Raw genomic sequence first — 17745 nt, 5'->3', positions numbered from 1 at the left:
TGCCCCTTTAAACGAGACTGTTGAAACCCCTGTAGCATCAACTTATTCATTACTAGCATGTAAAACTTATACGAAACTGAAGATGGCGTTCCACCAAGTTAATACCCAGAATCTTCACATAGTCTGAAACTATATATCGAAAATTCTTTATCAAAAATAAAATAGCATTAAAAGACTTAATATTCATATTATTGAATATTATTCATATTTAATAATTACTTATAAAATCAATAGAAGTACAATATGTATTTTAACAACAAATATAATTAGGTAATGTAATGATGTAAAACTTATACGATACCAATTTTGATGCACCAGATGCGTATTTCGACAAATAATGTCTCTTCAGTGATGCTCAAGCCGAAAGTTTGGAAGCATACCTCGATTTAAAAACTGCTCATATCCAGAACAAGCTTTTGCATATCGAATCAGTTGAGATACATAAATACCATATACATGTCATAATGGAACATTGTTATAAAAATATGGAACGTTTCAAAACTATAGTATCAAAAGAAAGTTTGCCCAAGTCTACCCTCAATGCTTTAGAAAAATAACTGGTATTTTATGTCATAATACCTGAATTGATATAAAAAAGAAATGCTTATGATGCCATAATTCTTTAGCAACTGAATTGCACTGGGACTCATGCACAAAATACATTTAATTTTAAAATAAAAGATTAAATGTTGATTTTGATAGGCAAATATAGTCTTTATCGTACACAGTTCTTCACTTTCATTACTGCACATCTCTCTCTCTCTCTCTCTCTCTCTCTCTCTCTCTCTCTCTCTCTCTTCGGTTGTTTTATGTTTGAAGCATCCGTCACTAGCAATATGAATAATGTACATATCGCTTAAATTCTCATTTCATGAATTCCGTACAGATTCCACACGATGTAAATAGTTCATTTTCAGCATGAGATAAACTGGATATTGTGACTGCTAGTATTCATTTGAACAACATCCACCATCTTCTATTATTGTCTTCACATTCTACAAACCTCTGCTCTCGCCTCTTTATCCGATACTACAATGAAATGAGGGAACGAAAATAACGAACAGTAATCAATACAATAAAATCCTTAAAAGAATTAAGAGAAGGGCAAACACGGACCCCAGCTGGACATACTGTACCAGAGGTGGGATCAGGTGTCTAGAGGCAATAAACATCCCCTGTTGACTGGTCACACCCGCCGTGAGTTCACTACCTTGATCAGGTAAACGTAATAATCCGTAGTCAGAATCAGAAAATGTTAAAAATTAACTAATAAAGAATACATATACAATATACACTGGAGTTGATGTTGAAATCTACTTGACTTTGACGTTTTCGTGAGATACTTTCCAAACTGTTCACGATTGTCTTATTCTACTTTAACGTCACAATTCGAAAGTTTTACGTCTCCTCAACATTCTTTTAACGTCCTTCAACCTTAGCATTAGCCAATTCAAAAACAGCTTACAAAGCCATTGCATTAGAATTGACGTTTTATATCTAGAGCAGCGCATGTGATTTTGTTATGAGATATTATCGCATGTGCTTGAAAGGTGACAGTAACGAACACTGATCAATCTCATAGTATTAGAACTGTTTTGTCTATCATATCTTACCCCAAAACCCGGACCCCTGGGCATAGCAGGTGGGATAAGCTGCTTAGGATGAATAAGCATCCTCTGTCGACATGGTCACATCCACCGTGAGACCTATATCTTGATAAGTCAACAAAGTAATCCGGGATGTTTTCTCTTAGAAACCTGACCCCACCTCTCGTGTGTCCAGGGGTCCATGTTTGTCTGATCCCATCTCTAGTATGTCCAGGGGTCCATGTTTGTCTGATCCCACTTCTAGTACGTCCAGGGGTCCATGTTATTCTGATCCCACCTCTAGTATGTCCAGGGGTCCATGTATGTCTGATTCCACCTCTAGTATGTCCAGGGGTCCATGTATGTCTGATCCCACCTCTAGTATATCCAGGGGTCCATGTTATTCTGATCCCACCTCTAGTATGTCCAGGGGTCCATGTATGTCTGATCCCACCTCTAGTATATCCAGGGGTCCATGTTTGTCTGATCCCACCTCTAGTATGTCCAAGGGTCCGTGTATGTCTGATCCCACCTCTAGTATGTCCAGGGGTCCATGTTTGTCTGATCCCACCTCTAGCATGTCCAGGGGTCCATGTTTGTCTGATCCCACCCCTAGTATGTCCAGGGGTCCATGTTTGTCTGATCCCACCTCTAGTATGTCCAGGGGTCCGTGTTTGTCTGATCCCACCTCTAGTATGTCCAGGGGTCCATGTTTGTCTGATCCCACTTCTAGTACGTCCAAGGGTCCATATTTGCCTGATCCTACCTCTAGTATGTCCAAGGATCCATGTATGTCTGATCCCACCTCTAGTATGTCCAGGGGTCCATGTTTGTCTGATCCCACCTCTAGTATGCCCAGGGGTCCGTGTTTGTCTGATCCCACCTTTAGTATGTCCAGGGGTCCATGTTTGTCTGATCCCACCTCTAGTATGTCCAGGGGTCCATGTTTTTCTGATCCCACCTCTGGTGTGTCCAGGGGTCCGTGTTTGTCTGATCCCACCTCTAGTATGTCCAGTGGTCCATGTTTGTTTGATCCCACCTCTAGTATGTCCAGGGGTGCGTGTTTGTCTGATCCCACCTCTGGTATGTCCAGGGGTCCATGTATATCTGATCCCATCTCTAGTATGTCCAGTGGTCCATGTTTGTCTGATCCCACCTCTGGTGTGTCCAGGGGTCCGTGTTTGTCTGATCCCACCTCTAGTATGTCCAGGGGTCTGTGTTTGTCTGATCCCACCTCTAGTATGTCAAGGGGTCCATGTTTGTCTGATCCCACCTCTAGTATGTCCAGGGTCCGTATTTGTTTGATCCCACGTCTAGTATGTCCAGGGGTCCATGTATGTCTGATCCCACCTCTAGTATGTCCAGGGGTCCATGTTTGTCTTATCCCACCTCTAGTATGTCCAGGTGTCTGTGTTTGTCTGATCCCACCTCTAGTATGTCCAGGGGTCCGTGTTTGTCTGATCCCACCTCTAGTATACCCAGGGGTGGGTGTTTGTCTGATCCCACCTCTAGTATGTCCAAGAGTCCGTGTTTGTCTGCTCCCACCTCTAGTATGTCCAGGGGTCCGTGTTTGTCCTACTTTTAACTGTGTATTCTTTATAGGTGTTATGAGATTGATCACTGCTCATTATATCCATTCTTTATATAAAGTAGAGATTGTTTTTATGAAAAACAAATGTCTCCCCAGCTCCCCAAATTGGAAGTGCTCCAAAGGTACCCTTAATGCATTGCATGGTACGGAGGAGAAAGCATGGGTTGAAACATAGACATTGTGACCTCCGATAAGCCACATAGGGGAAGTGTTCACAAACTATTTTACACCCTCCACCCCTCAGATCCACTATAACTTTAAGGAGAACAACTGGATCTTCCTTTCCTGACAATATGCACACCTACGAATGGCAATGAAGCATTGTACAAAGTTTCAAATCTATCCAACAAGACATAAAGGAGGAGAAGAGTTCAGAAGCTATTTGACATCCTCTACCCCTCTTAGATCCACTATAACTTTTCGGGAAATAATTGGATCCTCCTGTCCCGACAATACGCACATCTACAAATGACAATGAAGCATTGTACAATGTTTCAAATCTATCTGATTAGCCATATAGGAGAAGTGTTCACAAGATATTACCAAATTCAGATGACAATATCAATCTTAATGGCTTGGATAAGGGTCCACAATGTCCACAGTAGCCGGCACAGGTGATTGATATTTCAGCGCCATCTTCCGAACGTTCGAAGTTCTGTATCCCCGCCTTATGAGCGTTGATTAATCCCCATTTAGCCTACAATGAAATTAATCTATAATGTTCTCATATTATTTATCCTAACAGACAGATTGATTGATTATCTCTCTCTCTCTCTCTCGAATTTTTCACTCATAAGGAGACGTCTTCAAGACCGGTGAAGGGTTTCAAATTTAGGCCTTTGCTCGGCGCTTACGGCCATTAAGCACTGAGGGTTCTTTAGCGTGCCACACCTACTGAGACACGGGACATCTGTATTTAAGGTAATCTCCGAGGACCCGTGATATTCACACCTGATATTGAGCGTTTGGCGATGGAACTGTCACTACCTGTTTTAACGACTTAGGTCTTTCGCGGCCGGGATTTGAACCCCGAACTTCCGCTTGCTAACAGAGACAGAGCGATTTACCATTGGAAGTCAAAGTATCAGATATGTTTTTATTCTATAGTAAAAGTGCTACTTTTGATAATTATAGAATCAAAGTTTTCAATATTAATTTTGTTGAAACATTTACTCTGCTAGTGCAGATAATTATGTAGATTATAAAAAATACCTCGAAGTCTATTCAGTATACATCTGTATTAATCAAAATGTAAACGTTGTACTGTAGTCAATAAGAGCATCAAACTTTTAATCTTACATTTCGATCCAGAATCAATCCTGTTCCAAGCGTATTGATCACGGCATTGCCAAAGCGATGACAGCCTGACATTGAACTATATCCATTGCAATCCTGCGCTTCTCCAAACTCAAGCTTGAAGTTTCCTGTACGCACAGCAAACGTGTAGTCAGACCCAATTACCGTCATGTCCTGCATGTAAGGTGAAGATAACGAACAGTGATCAATCTCATAACTCACACAAGCAATACAAAATAGACAGTTGGGCAAACACGGACCCCTGGACACACCAGAGGTGGGATAAGGTGCCTAGGAGGAGTAAGCATCCCCTGTTGAATGCATGATAAACACCTTTAGATCGATTGCATATTGTTTAACGTCCCTCTAGAGGAAATGAAAGTTTGATCAACATTTAATATCATGAATTTGATGCATAGAAAACATATGTACACTGTACGTGCAAGTATCATGTTTGTTGCGACATTCTAGTTTTTACAATTCCCTGTCCCTACTGTCTGATGTCTTTCACACCAATTCTTAAACCGGTCATTACATACTAATTTTGACTATGGATTACGCCGTTTATCCGATCAAGATGTAAGGATCACAGCGGGTTTAACCGGCCAACAGGGGATGCTTACTCCTCCTAAGCACCTGATTTCAACTTTGGTGTGTTAAGGGGTACATGTTTGCCCTACTCAGAATTTTGTATTCTTTATAGGAATAATGAGATTAATCAATCACTGTTCGTTATATTTGGAGCCTCAACAATTCAGTATAGCGTCAAAATTCTGTAACTATGAAATACCCTTATATTCATTTCAACTTTCCTTAATTTTCTGAAGATGTATTGAATGATTATTGTAAAAACGATTCCGTGTTTATTTAATGGAAAAATATTTATAAAGAACAGTCATCAATCTAATAAATTCTACAAACAATACAAAATCAGAAGTACGACAAACACAAAATAACAGAGGTGGGATCAAGTGCCTAGAAAAAGTAATCATCCTCTATTGACGCACCCACCCTCAGCTTCTCCATCGTCATCATACCATATTTATGAACCAATGAATGACAAATGGGATTATTTCAGCTCCATCATCAACTTCCCATATTTATGTAACAATATTCCATTATCACCTGCATATGGTGTTTATATCTCCCAACTGATTCAATACGCAAGAGCTTGTTCTGCGTATTGTCAGTTTTTAAATCGAGGCAGCCTACTGAGAAATAAGTTGATGGCACAGGGGTTTCAACAGTCTCATTTAAAGTCAGCATTTCGCATATCATATGGCCGTTATAACGACCTAGTTTGCCAATACAACCTATATTTGAGTTAAATGCTGTCTGACATGTTTCATACCTATTGTTAAGTCGCTCTTTGTACACTGAGTTTAATTACAGCTTACTTCGTTTACGTGATCAAGATATAGGGCTCACGGTGGGTGTGACCGGTCGACAGGGGATCCTTACTCCTATGCACCTGGTCCCACCTCTGGTATATCCAGGGTTCCGTGTTTGACAACTCTCTAATTTGTATTACTTAAAGGAGTTATAAGATTTATCTTCAACTTTCTGGACGATACGTCGTAAGTTTCCCCTTCATAGCATTTAGTATATTCGTGAGGAGTAATGATAAGGACTTGGTGGGGGTATTTACTAGATCCTGTAATGTATCTCTGTAAAGGGTTTGTGTAGTTTTGGAATCCATATAAGTACGGTATTAAAAGGCCAAATATGTCGTGGAATGTATTAAAGACACGTTGAGTGGTCAAAGACAACATACATAAATCCAAAAGAACAGAGGAGGGCTCGGAATTCTTCAATGAAAGGTGAAGATAAAGAACAGCAATCAATTTGTAATGGTAAGGATAACTACACTCAAGGTAGATTTGCTTGTTAAAGAATGGAAATAGAGATGGTTTTCTTATTATCCAGATACGCAAATCATAGCATTTTTTTAACATTCAAACCTACATACGTGTAATTATAAATATTTGGATTTCTTTAGAGGAAAATTTATGAGCATCCGCTAACTATGTAGATTTTTCTTTAGGGGATTATTTTCTTCAAGACACAAGAGCATTCAAGAATTTGCACATACATTTCTGTGCTATAAAGACCTTTAGACTTCTCTGTGGAAATGAAGTGACATACAATTCATATCAAGCAAATATCACCTGAATGTTCATGGCAACTCTGGAAAAAATTGCCGACTTTAATGGAAGTTTGTAGTCAGTTCGACATGTCTGCCATCGTGTCATAAAATTTGAAGGGTCATGTTCAACAAATGTATTGGTATACTTCAGGGTGATGTACTCTTTCGGGTTCGTTCTAATGTTGTGACAATAGATTTTAACTCTCTGTCCACTCGTCGCTTTCGGATATATCCAGTATTCTCCATCAGTACTTGTTACAGAACAGCTGGCGAGATCGGCACAGGACTCTGGTACTAAATAGATATATAAGTAGGTTAAATAATGAGATGATATTTCAAAATACAAAAGAACTAAAAGTTGTACATAATGAAAGAACCACATTTTGTAAGAGGGATCTGAGTTGTTTTTTTAAAACATATTTGAAAAAAGTATCATTCATTTACTCCTAATTAATACTTTGTTTGCTTAATGAAACTCCATCTTAAACCCAGAAATTAAAAGCTGCCTTACAAGAGAATGATTGTTCAAAAAATTTAACTATGACGTAATAATCAATACAGGACGTCGCAAAACTATGACGTCATATTATAGTAACATAACAGTCATGCCATGTCACATAAGCGCAGCTACACGCAGGCGTTTGGTACGAATTTTGTATGCAATGCCTGGATATTCTGTTAAGAGTATTAAGTACTTGAGATACCGTCGATTCGGGTGGAGATCACGTTCTCAGCGTTCAAAAAGACGAACATACACTGGTGTTAGACGTACACGGAGAATCCGTAGGAAGAAGACAGTGTCACATTACCGTTATAAGAAACGGAACTGGGCAAGAGGACAACGGAGGGGAGATATTAGTCGATTAATTCGGATAAAGAAGATCAAACGATATTCCTTCGATATACCTATTCGATAAGGACAAAAGCTTTCATGCAACGTTTGGCTTCTCTAGTTCAGGAAACTTGAGAAAACAAAAGCTATTTTCACTATTTCTAAGTTACCTCATCTTGGAAAAGAACACAAACATCCCTTTGAACAAACGTGAATAAAATGATGATAATGAAAATAAGAAATAGAAGAAGGTACCCTGGGCTACTGTAAAGAATCATTCTACTTGTAAAAAATTATTATATTATTGATGAATTGTTTTTCACAACTTAGAAAATATCAGCAATAAATGCATATGTCTTAGTTTGTTATTAGATACGTATACTGCCAGACCCTTTGATACAGACACAAACTCCTTGTAAAGTTATATGAAATGGGTATGGCAGGTAAACCTCCGCCTGTTGTGATTTATTGTCATATTGCTACTTGGAGCGCAATCGTTCTAAACCAGACTCCATCGTGATAGTTTTCTGTCCAACAAGGTATTAGGAAAGGAGGTATTTTGTCAATATTTCCGTACCGTGTGTACATGTGTATCAATATTTTCAACAAGTCAATACGATGTACTCAACATCACCAGTTGTTCCTCGCTGTTAGAGGATTTGCTTTGTGTAAGTTTGACACAGGCATCATTCCAAACCATGTTGGATGAGAAGTTGATGATATCGAACAGTGATCAGTCTCATAATTTCTATAATGAATACAAAATTAAGAGTAGGGCAAACATTGACCCTCGATATACCAAAGATGTAAACAGGTGACTAAGAGAAGTAAACATCTCCGAAACATTCTAAGATTTTCTGTCGCTCAACATTTTACATCAGAAAGAAATCCCAGCATGTCTTCCCTCAAACTGCGATGACATCATTCTATAACCCTCCCCAAGAAAATCCATTCATCTCTAAATTTAGTGGTGGAATGTTCGCTGCTCTTGTTGTAATGTATACAATATTCGTATGCAGTAGTGGGACTTGATATTTCCAATACTGAAACGTCACCGGCTGTAGATGAAGAATCACAAATTCAAATCTATGAATGGCGCTCAGGGACCAAGCAGTCAGGGTCATTGCCTGCATGATACGGTACCTCCATTCTTAATATCCTAAAGACACAATTCTCACTTTTAAATGCCGGTCGTCTGAAGAAAGAGCAATACTACCTATGTTTAATTTTTTTTCGTTTTGACGGGCTCATGACCGCAATGGGTCTCGATTTTCTGGTCACGAAGCAAACACTCTAACCACGGACCACCGCAATCAATTGAAAATCAATTGATGCCAATAAGCGCATTGACACTAACGTTCAGTGCTTAAAAGATATGTACATTCTTTTGAATAATAATTTCAAGCGGGCCTTCTGATTTGTGCAGTGAAAAGGCGAAGATACCAATCTTATAACGCCCAAAAGGAATACAAAATAGAGAGTTGGGCAAACACGGACCCCTGGATATACAAGAGGTAGAATTAGGTGTCTAGGAGGAGTAAGCATCCCCCTGTCAACCAATCACACCCGCTGTCAGCCCCATATCCCGATTAGGTAAAAGGAGTAATCCGTATTCAAATCAGTGTGCCATGAACGGCCTGACAATCGGTATAAAACACGTCTGACATTTGACTCAATGACAGGTTGTATTGGCAAACTAGATATTGATAACGACCATGGAATTATAAAAATGCTGACTTTAAAACGAGACTGCAAAAACTTGTTTGTCAGTAGCCTGCCTAGATTTAAAAACTGACCATACTAAGAACAAGCTCTTCCATATCGAATTAGTTAAGGGATATAAATACAATATGCAGGTGATAATGAAATATTGCTACATAAATATGGAAAGTTGACGACGGAGAAGCTGAAATCATCCCGTTTGTCATAAAGTTGAGTTGTTAGCTTGCCGTCAATATTTATTTTCAATACGAAGCATATGTGGAGGATTATGTGGTCTTTTATTTCGAGTTCACAATGATACATCGAGACGTAGAGCAAACTCTTCTGCATCGAATGAGTTGGGATATATAAACATGGTAGAAAGAAACTATAATGACTGGGACTGAATAAAAAGATAAGAAGAATTCGACTGCTTTTTCTTGAATAAAGTTAACTTTGAAAGAATTCTAGAATACTTACATCTTCGATCATTTGCTCTCTCTATTATATAATATTCTGTTTCACCTTCCTGTGTAGTTTCATCCAATTTATTTTGCATATCAAATAGTTTACAAATCTTCTCTTTGTTGACGTATACCAGAGAAACACACTTGAGCTCCCTTGCGCAAAGTGAACTGCAGTGCGCTCTACTCCCAGCGACTCCTGACCAGAGAGCTATGGAACCTTCAATCCATTCTAGCCTTGTTTTAGCTTCACGAAATACAATTTCCCCTGCAATTATGAAAGATGTTCCGTAATACATCCGAGGGAAAAGTCACAACTTGCAAAGCGGTACTACAACGTGTATCTTGTTGTTGAGGTTGTCAACATTCACAAACGCACGACGATTTGTGATTCGATATACTTATATCATATTCATGAGTAAAACTATTCACATATCCGCGTTTTGTAACATTATAATATCCTATAGTCTATAATTAACCTTATTTTGTAAGGAAATCAAAATGTTCCATTAATTTTGCGAAATACTTTTTTAAAACTTTAATGTCTGCATTGTTTCAAATAATTTTTATGGAAAAGAAATATCCACTGACCTATTCGTCTGCTAGATGATATTAATCCTATGTAAAGGCATAGGCAGATCATTCTTTTAATGAAAACTGGCATCTTTTCCGTGTGGTTTATGATCCTTTCCAAGAAAAGGGTGCTTGAAAATAACACAAAGTTTACCAAACTGATGTTTAAATAGACGTGCAATAAATATTCATCAATATGCTTATAGCTTGGAACGAGCTTTGAGGATAGGATTTACAATGATATAAAAACGATTCGTTACGGACTGAACACAATAAAAACGAAGTACAAAGGAATTTGTTCAAAATTGTTCACTTTGGTTTTCAATTTTCTTCATACCTTAATGATCAAACTTGCATAATTTATGTTGCCTCTGCTAATAATCACACTATGTGCTGTTTCCTGTAGATCAGAATCAAGCAAATTGAAACAAAGTGAAACAGTTTTCCAGTTTCTGCGCACTAATACACTTGTGTATAGCACTGCCAGCCAAGGTGAGATGATGGTGCTTACAATATACATAAGACCATGTGATCAGCAGCATCAAACAATTTAGATTGAATGTTTATGGTCAACGTAGTTTCGAAACCAAACATTTGAAATAGATCAGAACTTGTGCGATTTGTAATGTCAGCGATTTGTAACGTTGAAGAATAAATAACAACTATTTTGTTTGTTTAGGGTTTGAGGCGGCGATTTTCACCCATGTATCGGCTTTAGAATACCAGTTTCTGCAACTTTTACCTTTCTCGTACACGTAAAGCTGTCGTTAAATGATTCATTCATATCTCATATTTCATGTATTTATCTATTTATTCACAAAGAAAAAATATATCCAATTTCATGGCAGTGGGTCCATACTTAATCTGTTACTATAATCAAAATGTTGGACACTTAGTCTTGTAGACTTCGTCATGCCTAGGCGGAAGGTCCTTTCCACTACACTAGGGGAACCCCTGTCTTCAGCGGAAGTGTCTCGAAAAAACCCAAGAAGAATATTGTCGGTGTGACTGATTATCAAACACTAGCACAGGAAAATTTAAAGCAACAACAAATCTCTTATCATTTGGCTCCCTTTACTTATTTCAGACACAACCGTTCTCAATGATATGGACAAAAAATCTCAAAATTCAACATATGTCAACATACTTACAGCCTGCTCAGTTGTCACTTGTAGTCAATCCCAATTACTATCTCAATCATCTGCATTATGAAAGGTGAAGATAACGAACAGTGATCAATCTCATAACTCAATTATCTATCTATAATCTACAGTGTACAATGATGCTTGTATCTAAGTTGATTTTAGCTCAAGTAAGCTTTTCTGATCACCTTTTGCCATGAAAGCTTCCTGACATAGCGTAGATTCAAGTTTGTTTAAACATGGCTCCCGGGGATAGGATAGGATAGGACCGCAGTAGTTGATGAAAAGTTTACATGTCGTCATACAACTGAACAACAGCAGGACCATCATGTGAGTGATTTGGCCCATGATTCTGTTTTATATCAGTAGCAAAATGTGTAAAACATTAATATTGATAGCCTTCTTTTTCTTTTTTTTTTTTGTTGGTCGAAAAATGTCTTAATGCAAACTTGGTTGAATTTAGCCCAGCACTTTTTAAAAGAATTTCTTAAAAATTGATATGCATCTTAACAAGTAAAGGGTTATTGATTCGTAACCCCGTTCATATGAAAATATTAATATAAAAATTTAACAGATGGGTAGTCACACAGAAGGTGACTAGGAATGCTCACCTGACCTACAAATGTAAATCCTTTTAAAGACCCAACTCTAAGTTAACACCCACAAATTGTAAGATGCTTGTCAATCAAACATTTAACAATAGATCTCAGGTGGAGTGACATATGCAGTCACTTTGGTCTGGAGCTACCCCAGAGAGGTGCTTTGATAACAATAACAGACAGTACCTACATACATTCTATAGATCTTGAGGAAGCCCAGTATACCTGAGTTTTGATAGCATTGACCTGTCCACAACTAGTTTCCCAATACAACCCATCATTCGGTCAAATGGTATTTGACGTGTTTCATACCAATTGTTAAACCGTTCTTGGCCCACTGATTTTGACTACGGATAACTCCATTTACCTGATCAAGATATAGGGCTAACGGCGGGTGTGACCGGTCGACAGGGGATGCTTACACCTCCTAGGCACCTGACTCCAGCTTTAGTGTGTTCAGGGATCCGTGTTTGCCCAACTATGTATTTTGTATTGCTTACAGGAGTTATGAGATTGATCGGTATTCGTTATCTTCACCTTTCATGAACCAATTTCTCTAGACATACACGTTTCTTAATAGACGTTCATTACATTCTTAAGTTATGCATGGTGCATATTTAGATACTTTATTGTGGAGAGGAACGCCATTTCGTTGTATTGCATAGAATTATCTCCCCTTGAATCATTGGCTGGTTATGTAAAATGTATATTGTTTATTTTCTAATCATTATTTCAGTGATTTTGCTTCGCAAGAATAATTATTGTACTTATATCTATTGAATTTATGTGATTTGTTGTAAAGGGTTGTATTTTGTATTAAGTATGGATGTGTAAAAACCCTTTCATTAAGTACAAAATATTTCATTTATATAGTGAAGTTTGAGGCATTTACGGTTGGTTTGTGTTTACCTCGATGGACTTGCAACCCTGTCTTCAACTGGCAAGTCAACTCGCCTGACTACATTTCCTATATGTAAGAAACTTCATTGATCTGCAGCACATTTCAAATTATAAAATTGTTTATATATCATCTGAAAAACAGGCAGTAAACTAATTAACATTTTTTAGGTGTAAACTAATTCTCCTATAAGTATAAACTAGCTATACTATATAGCGGAATTAGCTCAAAGATCATTTTCATAAAAAGGATGTGAAAGGTGAAGATAACGAATAGTGATCAATCTCATAACTCCTATAAGCAATACAAAATAAATGTATAAAAAAGCATATTCAATCCTTTATTGTGTATCATTAAAAACAATTTACAGAAATCCAATTAAGTATACATTACATATACATCAAACTCTACATATCTTGAAGGTTCATTTTAGAAATGTATACAGAGAAAAAATTATATCTGTCATACATAATTCACTTTACCAAATGTGCAATGTCAACAGAAAACTTTAAACAAAGTTATAAATATTTTTCTTTCCCTGTTCAATCATTAAAAGTGGATTCCCTAGAACTGCTTATACGCTTTGTAGATTATACGGTGTGGTTCTTAGAAGTCTGCTTAGATTAGATTGTATTGCAGTCATGTAGATGAACAAAAGGTTTCAGATTAATAAGACCACAGAATATTAATTGGAAATATACAGCGTTCGTGACTGTCACCTGTTGAAGTCAAAACATTTGACATCAGAATTGAAAAGGGTAGGTTTGATCCAACGCGGACGACCATGAAAACATTGGATTGAAATTGTAGTTTTTTAAGTCAATTTCAATCCACTTTGCAATTGCATGTTACATACCCAATATAAATCTGCCTTCAGTTTGATTATCAATGTTTAGATGACAGAGCTATATGTATGGACAGTTGAATATAAATGGAAAATACTTCTTTTTTTTTTTAGAAAGTTGTTTAATGTTATTTTGAAAGAAAGTACGTAACATAATGCGGGTGTTCTATATCACCCAATTACATGTACTATACATAGAAAACGCAAGTAAGGAAAAGTAGATTATGACCCGATATATTTAAGGAATGAAGCTAATTTTCACCTGTATGTATGTTAAATACGATATAATGTAACTTGGTACACTTTACGCGAAGTGTATTAATCGAAAGGTTTGCAAACAGAATTAGAGTACCAGACCTCCGGATGCGTAAACCGAACGCAGTTTACCCAAGATCGGGCGGAGGTACAAATGTCTAGGTGTTGCGTAATTGGCTAATGAAAGGTGAAGATAACAAACAGTGATCAATCTCAAAACTCCTATAAGCAATACAAAATAGATAGTTGGGCAAATACGGACCCCTGGACACACCAGAAGTGGTATCAGGTGCCTAGGAGGTGTAAGCATCCCCTGTCGACCGGCCACACCCGCTGTGAGCCCTATATCCTGATCAGGCAAACGGAGTTATCCGTAGTTAAAATCGGTGTGCCAAGAACGGCCTAACAATAAATATGAAACACGTCAGACAGCATTTGACCCAATGATAGGTTGTATTGACGAACTAGATCGTTATAACGACAATAGAATTTGCGAAATGCTGACTTCAGTCGAGACTGTTGAAACCCCTGTACCATCAACTTTTTTTGTCAGTAGCTTGCTTTGATTTAAAAACTGACCATACGCAGACCAAGCTCTTGTGTATCGAATCAGTTGGGAGATATAAACACCATATGCAGGTGATAATGAAATATTGTTACATAAATATGGGAATTGACGGTGGAGAAGTGAGTTGTCAGTTTGACGTTATTGTCTACTTCCAATAAAATATCTAAGTATGAAGCAGAAGTGGACGACTCTGTGGTGTCTTTTATTTCGAGCTCATAGGGATATATCGAATCGACATATGAATGAAAGTTATTATTGTTAATAGACAAAAAAAAGTCGATATGTCTACATGTCGAATTGAAGGCCACAGAAAGAGAATTTTTCTTCTCACGTAGAAGTTTTTGAATAAATTCTGCTTCATGTGAATATAGAAGACCTGATCACCAAAGACCACGAAGATATTGTCAATGATGAACTCTAGCATGCTTCTTTTATTTCAGTTTTAGAGTACTTGTGCGTGGAATCAGAGGTACATGTATTTAACAAAATAATTTTTTGGATGACTGATCACTAGATATGAATATTTTTGTTTTCCATTTTTGTTGAAGAAGCAACGGTCTATGATGTCAAAAAGCCTAGTCTTTAATTGATCGTGAAGAATGGTCGTGTAAAGTGTTGAAGCCTCATACGTTTTGATGTTATTGATTTTGGGAAAACTTTTGCAATTTGAAGTCTACTAAAAGTTCTTTAGAATTTTTTAGAAGCCACATTTGATTAACACCCCTTCTGGCATATGTAGTCGCACAGTAACTGCAGGTTTTGACATTTACTTTTTTCAGCACTAGACAAGTCGGGCTACTTCAAATGATTTTTACTAGACCTGACTTTATATCCACTAGCCCTGACCAACTTTCCAGGAAAAAACCCCCTGATAGTTTCTCCATATTTAAATACTTCATTTAAATGACAAACGTTAAGTTTGAACCAAAACGTATTTAATTGTCTCAAAAATATCTTAATTAAGTCTCGTCATTCCATTTGATTTTCAAACACGTTTTCTATTTCTTTAAATTCTACCCGACACGGATATGCTTTAGTCTATTTAGCATAAAATGACCTCAACCGGCTTTTTATTTAATTTATATTTCATAATCCCTGCTTTGTTTCTTCCTAACCTTTTCTTTTTTCTCCTGGGACGTCTTTCTTTGTGGACGAGAAGTCGTATTTAAATATAGAGACCTTCCCGCACATATGTCAACACTGATAAATAGCTGTTTACGACGTAATTTATTGACTTGATAAACACTTTATTATAGTAAATTCAAATAAACCGTTTAAAATTAACATCTAGTAGATGTCGTAAAACATCACTTCCGACCGCGACCGCGACTTATTTATTAGAACTAAAAATAAAGATTATTCCATCACACGGTTCAAGATTGCTTGCAAACTCTTTACAATTATTATCTTTTAGTTAAGAATAAAATGTCTTACGGTTTAAGGTAACTCCATACTCACAGTTTTATCTGATACAAGTTTAAAATGTGTATTTATTTCCATTCATTAGAGTAAAAACTAACAAATTATCAAATAAAATACATAGGTCATCACACTTTTTAAGATGTGAGACGTACATAAACAGAATCATATATCACCGTCAGAAAATTGTAATTTTCCTTAAACAGCATTATCAAAATTCCATACAAACTGGTTATGACCATATAGTAGCATTCATAACAATTTCATGAAACTGTATCTTCACAAAAATATACAAAGTGTCTGTAGAAAATAAAGGAAATCTTTCGCATAATAGACTTGATAAAGAAATCAATAGAAACAGAGTTATTGCCATTGGATTCAATATTTTGATACGTATAATTGATTATTCATCTGTACCTTAGACTTTTGAAATATTTATTTTTAGCAAGATTTTTTACAATAACTATAGGAAAAGACAAAATTTATGTTCCTATCATGCATAAATCTAAATAAATCATTGATTTTGCAAAATCTGATGACATCACAGGAGGGTGGAATTACTTTAAAGTAAAGTTTCTTGTTTATTATTTAACACGACCAGTCGGACTAGTAAATCAACATTTTACCCGACCGGACCTACCATTTAGTAGACTCGGTCGGTCGGACGTGCCTTAATGTCAAACCCTGGTAAGTTTGAAGTTTCTCCTTCAAAACTGTTAATATTTTCGTGAGGAGCAAAGATAGAGGCTAGGTAGAGTACTTACTAGATCCAGCAATGTATATTTGTAAGAATTTTTATGTAGTCTAGGAATCTAGTATAGGTATGGTAACTCATATTCATTCATAATATCAAGAAGGAAATTATTTGGAATTGAAAGAAATGTTATAGAAGTTTAAATTAATTGTTAGGATAAAAAAACGTCGCACAAAATCGATGTGTGTTTGAAATGAAGGGTGTAATTTACTGCAGATTGTTTTGTGTTGTAAAAAAAAAAGTACAAATATGACCTATAAAACCAACGGTACCCTATATAATTTTTGTCGTTTTTTATTAGCACTTGGAATGAACTTTGAAATGTTGGCGGTCATTTGTTTAAAATTAATATAGTTAATTAGTGAGATGGCCCAAGGTTAGTATTGAAATCTATGGGAAATGAATTGGTACTCTTTTCCCACACAAACCAAACTCTTCCATGTAGGCATTGTGGGATGAAGAATTCCCGCGAACTACTTTTTGTAGAGATGGCGATGGGTTCATCGGAAAGAAAATTCCATGGTATCAACTGAAAAATCATACTTTTTCCATAGCCAAGTAGCAGTAGACACGGTGTTTCTTGCCTTTACAAAAGGCACGAAGTGCAGCGACTTGTTCCGATTGTAATTCATAATTGATTTTCAATCTCTCTTTCGCAAGTGTTACATGTATGTATGAGTCTGTGTTTTATTTTTCTTGAAATGAGAGTAGAAAAGTTAACATATCTCAATGTTTGTTTAGTCCCCTACCGAAGGGGGTTATAGCTTTCTTCTCCCTCTGTCCGGCTATCCCTCTGTCTGACTGCCAGTCTGTCCCGTATTGGTTTTCCAGACTTGAAACTTAAGGTTTAGTTTCAAAGTGGCAATCTACAGATCAAGTTCGAATTTCGTAACATTTGATGAATAAGTTTTAAAGAAATTATTTTTTATATCTTAAACATTTATATTCATCGGGATTGTGTTTCGATGGAGATGCGATAAAAGTAGGACGTCTAAATTAAAAGAGGCAGTCGACAGTCGACGAGCCTCGATCGCTGATTTTGGTAAACAAAAAAAAAACTTCCTGAATTCGACATTT

The 17745-nt window shown here is 36.8% G+C and overlaps 1 protein-coding gene across 1 annotated transcript; it reads right to left on the bottom strand.

Moving 5' to 3' along the window:
- Positions 1 to 640: 640 nt before the first annotated feature.
- Positions 641 to 8151, bottom strand: LOC125666473 (A disintegrin and metalloproteinase with thrombospondin motifs 9-like). Its single transcript, XM_048899625.2, has 5 exons — positions 8076 to 8151; positions 6642 to 6913; positions 4477 to 4647; positions 3721 to 3874; positions 641 to 1029 (listed from the first exon to the last, which is right to left on the bottom strand). Exons 1-5 carry the CDS (start codon positions 8149 to 8151, stop codon positions 989 to 991), a joined length of 714 nt encoding a protein of 237 aa, XP_048755582.2. The 3' UTR covers positions 641 to 988.
- Between the last annotated feature and the right edge of the window lie 9594 nt (positions 8152 to 17745).

Source organism: Ostrea edulis, chromosome 10, assembly GCF_947568905.1.
Source record: "Ostrea edulis chromosome 10, xbOstEdul1.1, whole genome shotgun sequence".
Lineage (NCBI taxonomy): Eukaryota > Metazoa > Mollusca > Bivalvia > Ostreida > Ostreidae > Ostrea > Ostrea edulis.
This window is presented reverse-complemented; position numbering and strand designations above follow the sequence as displayed.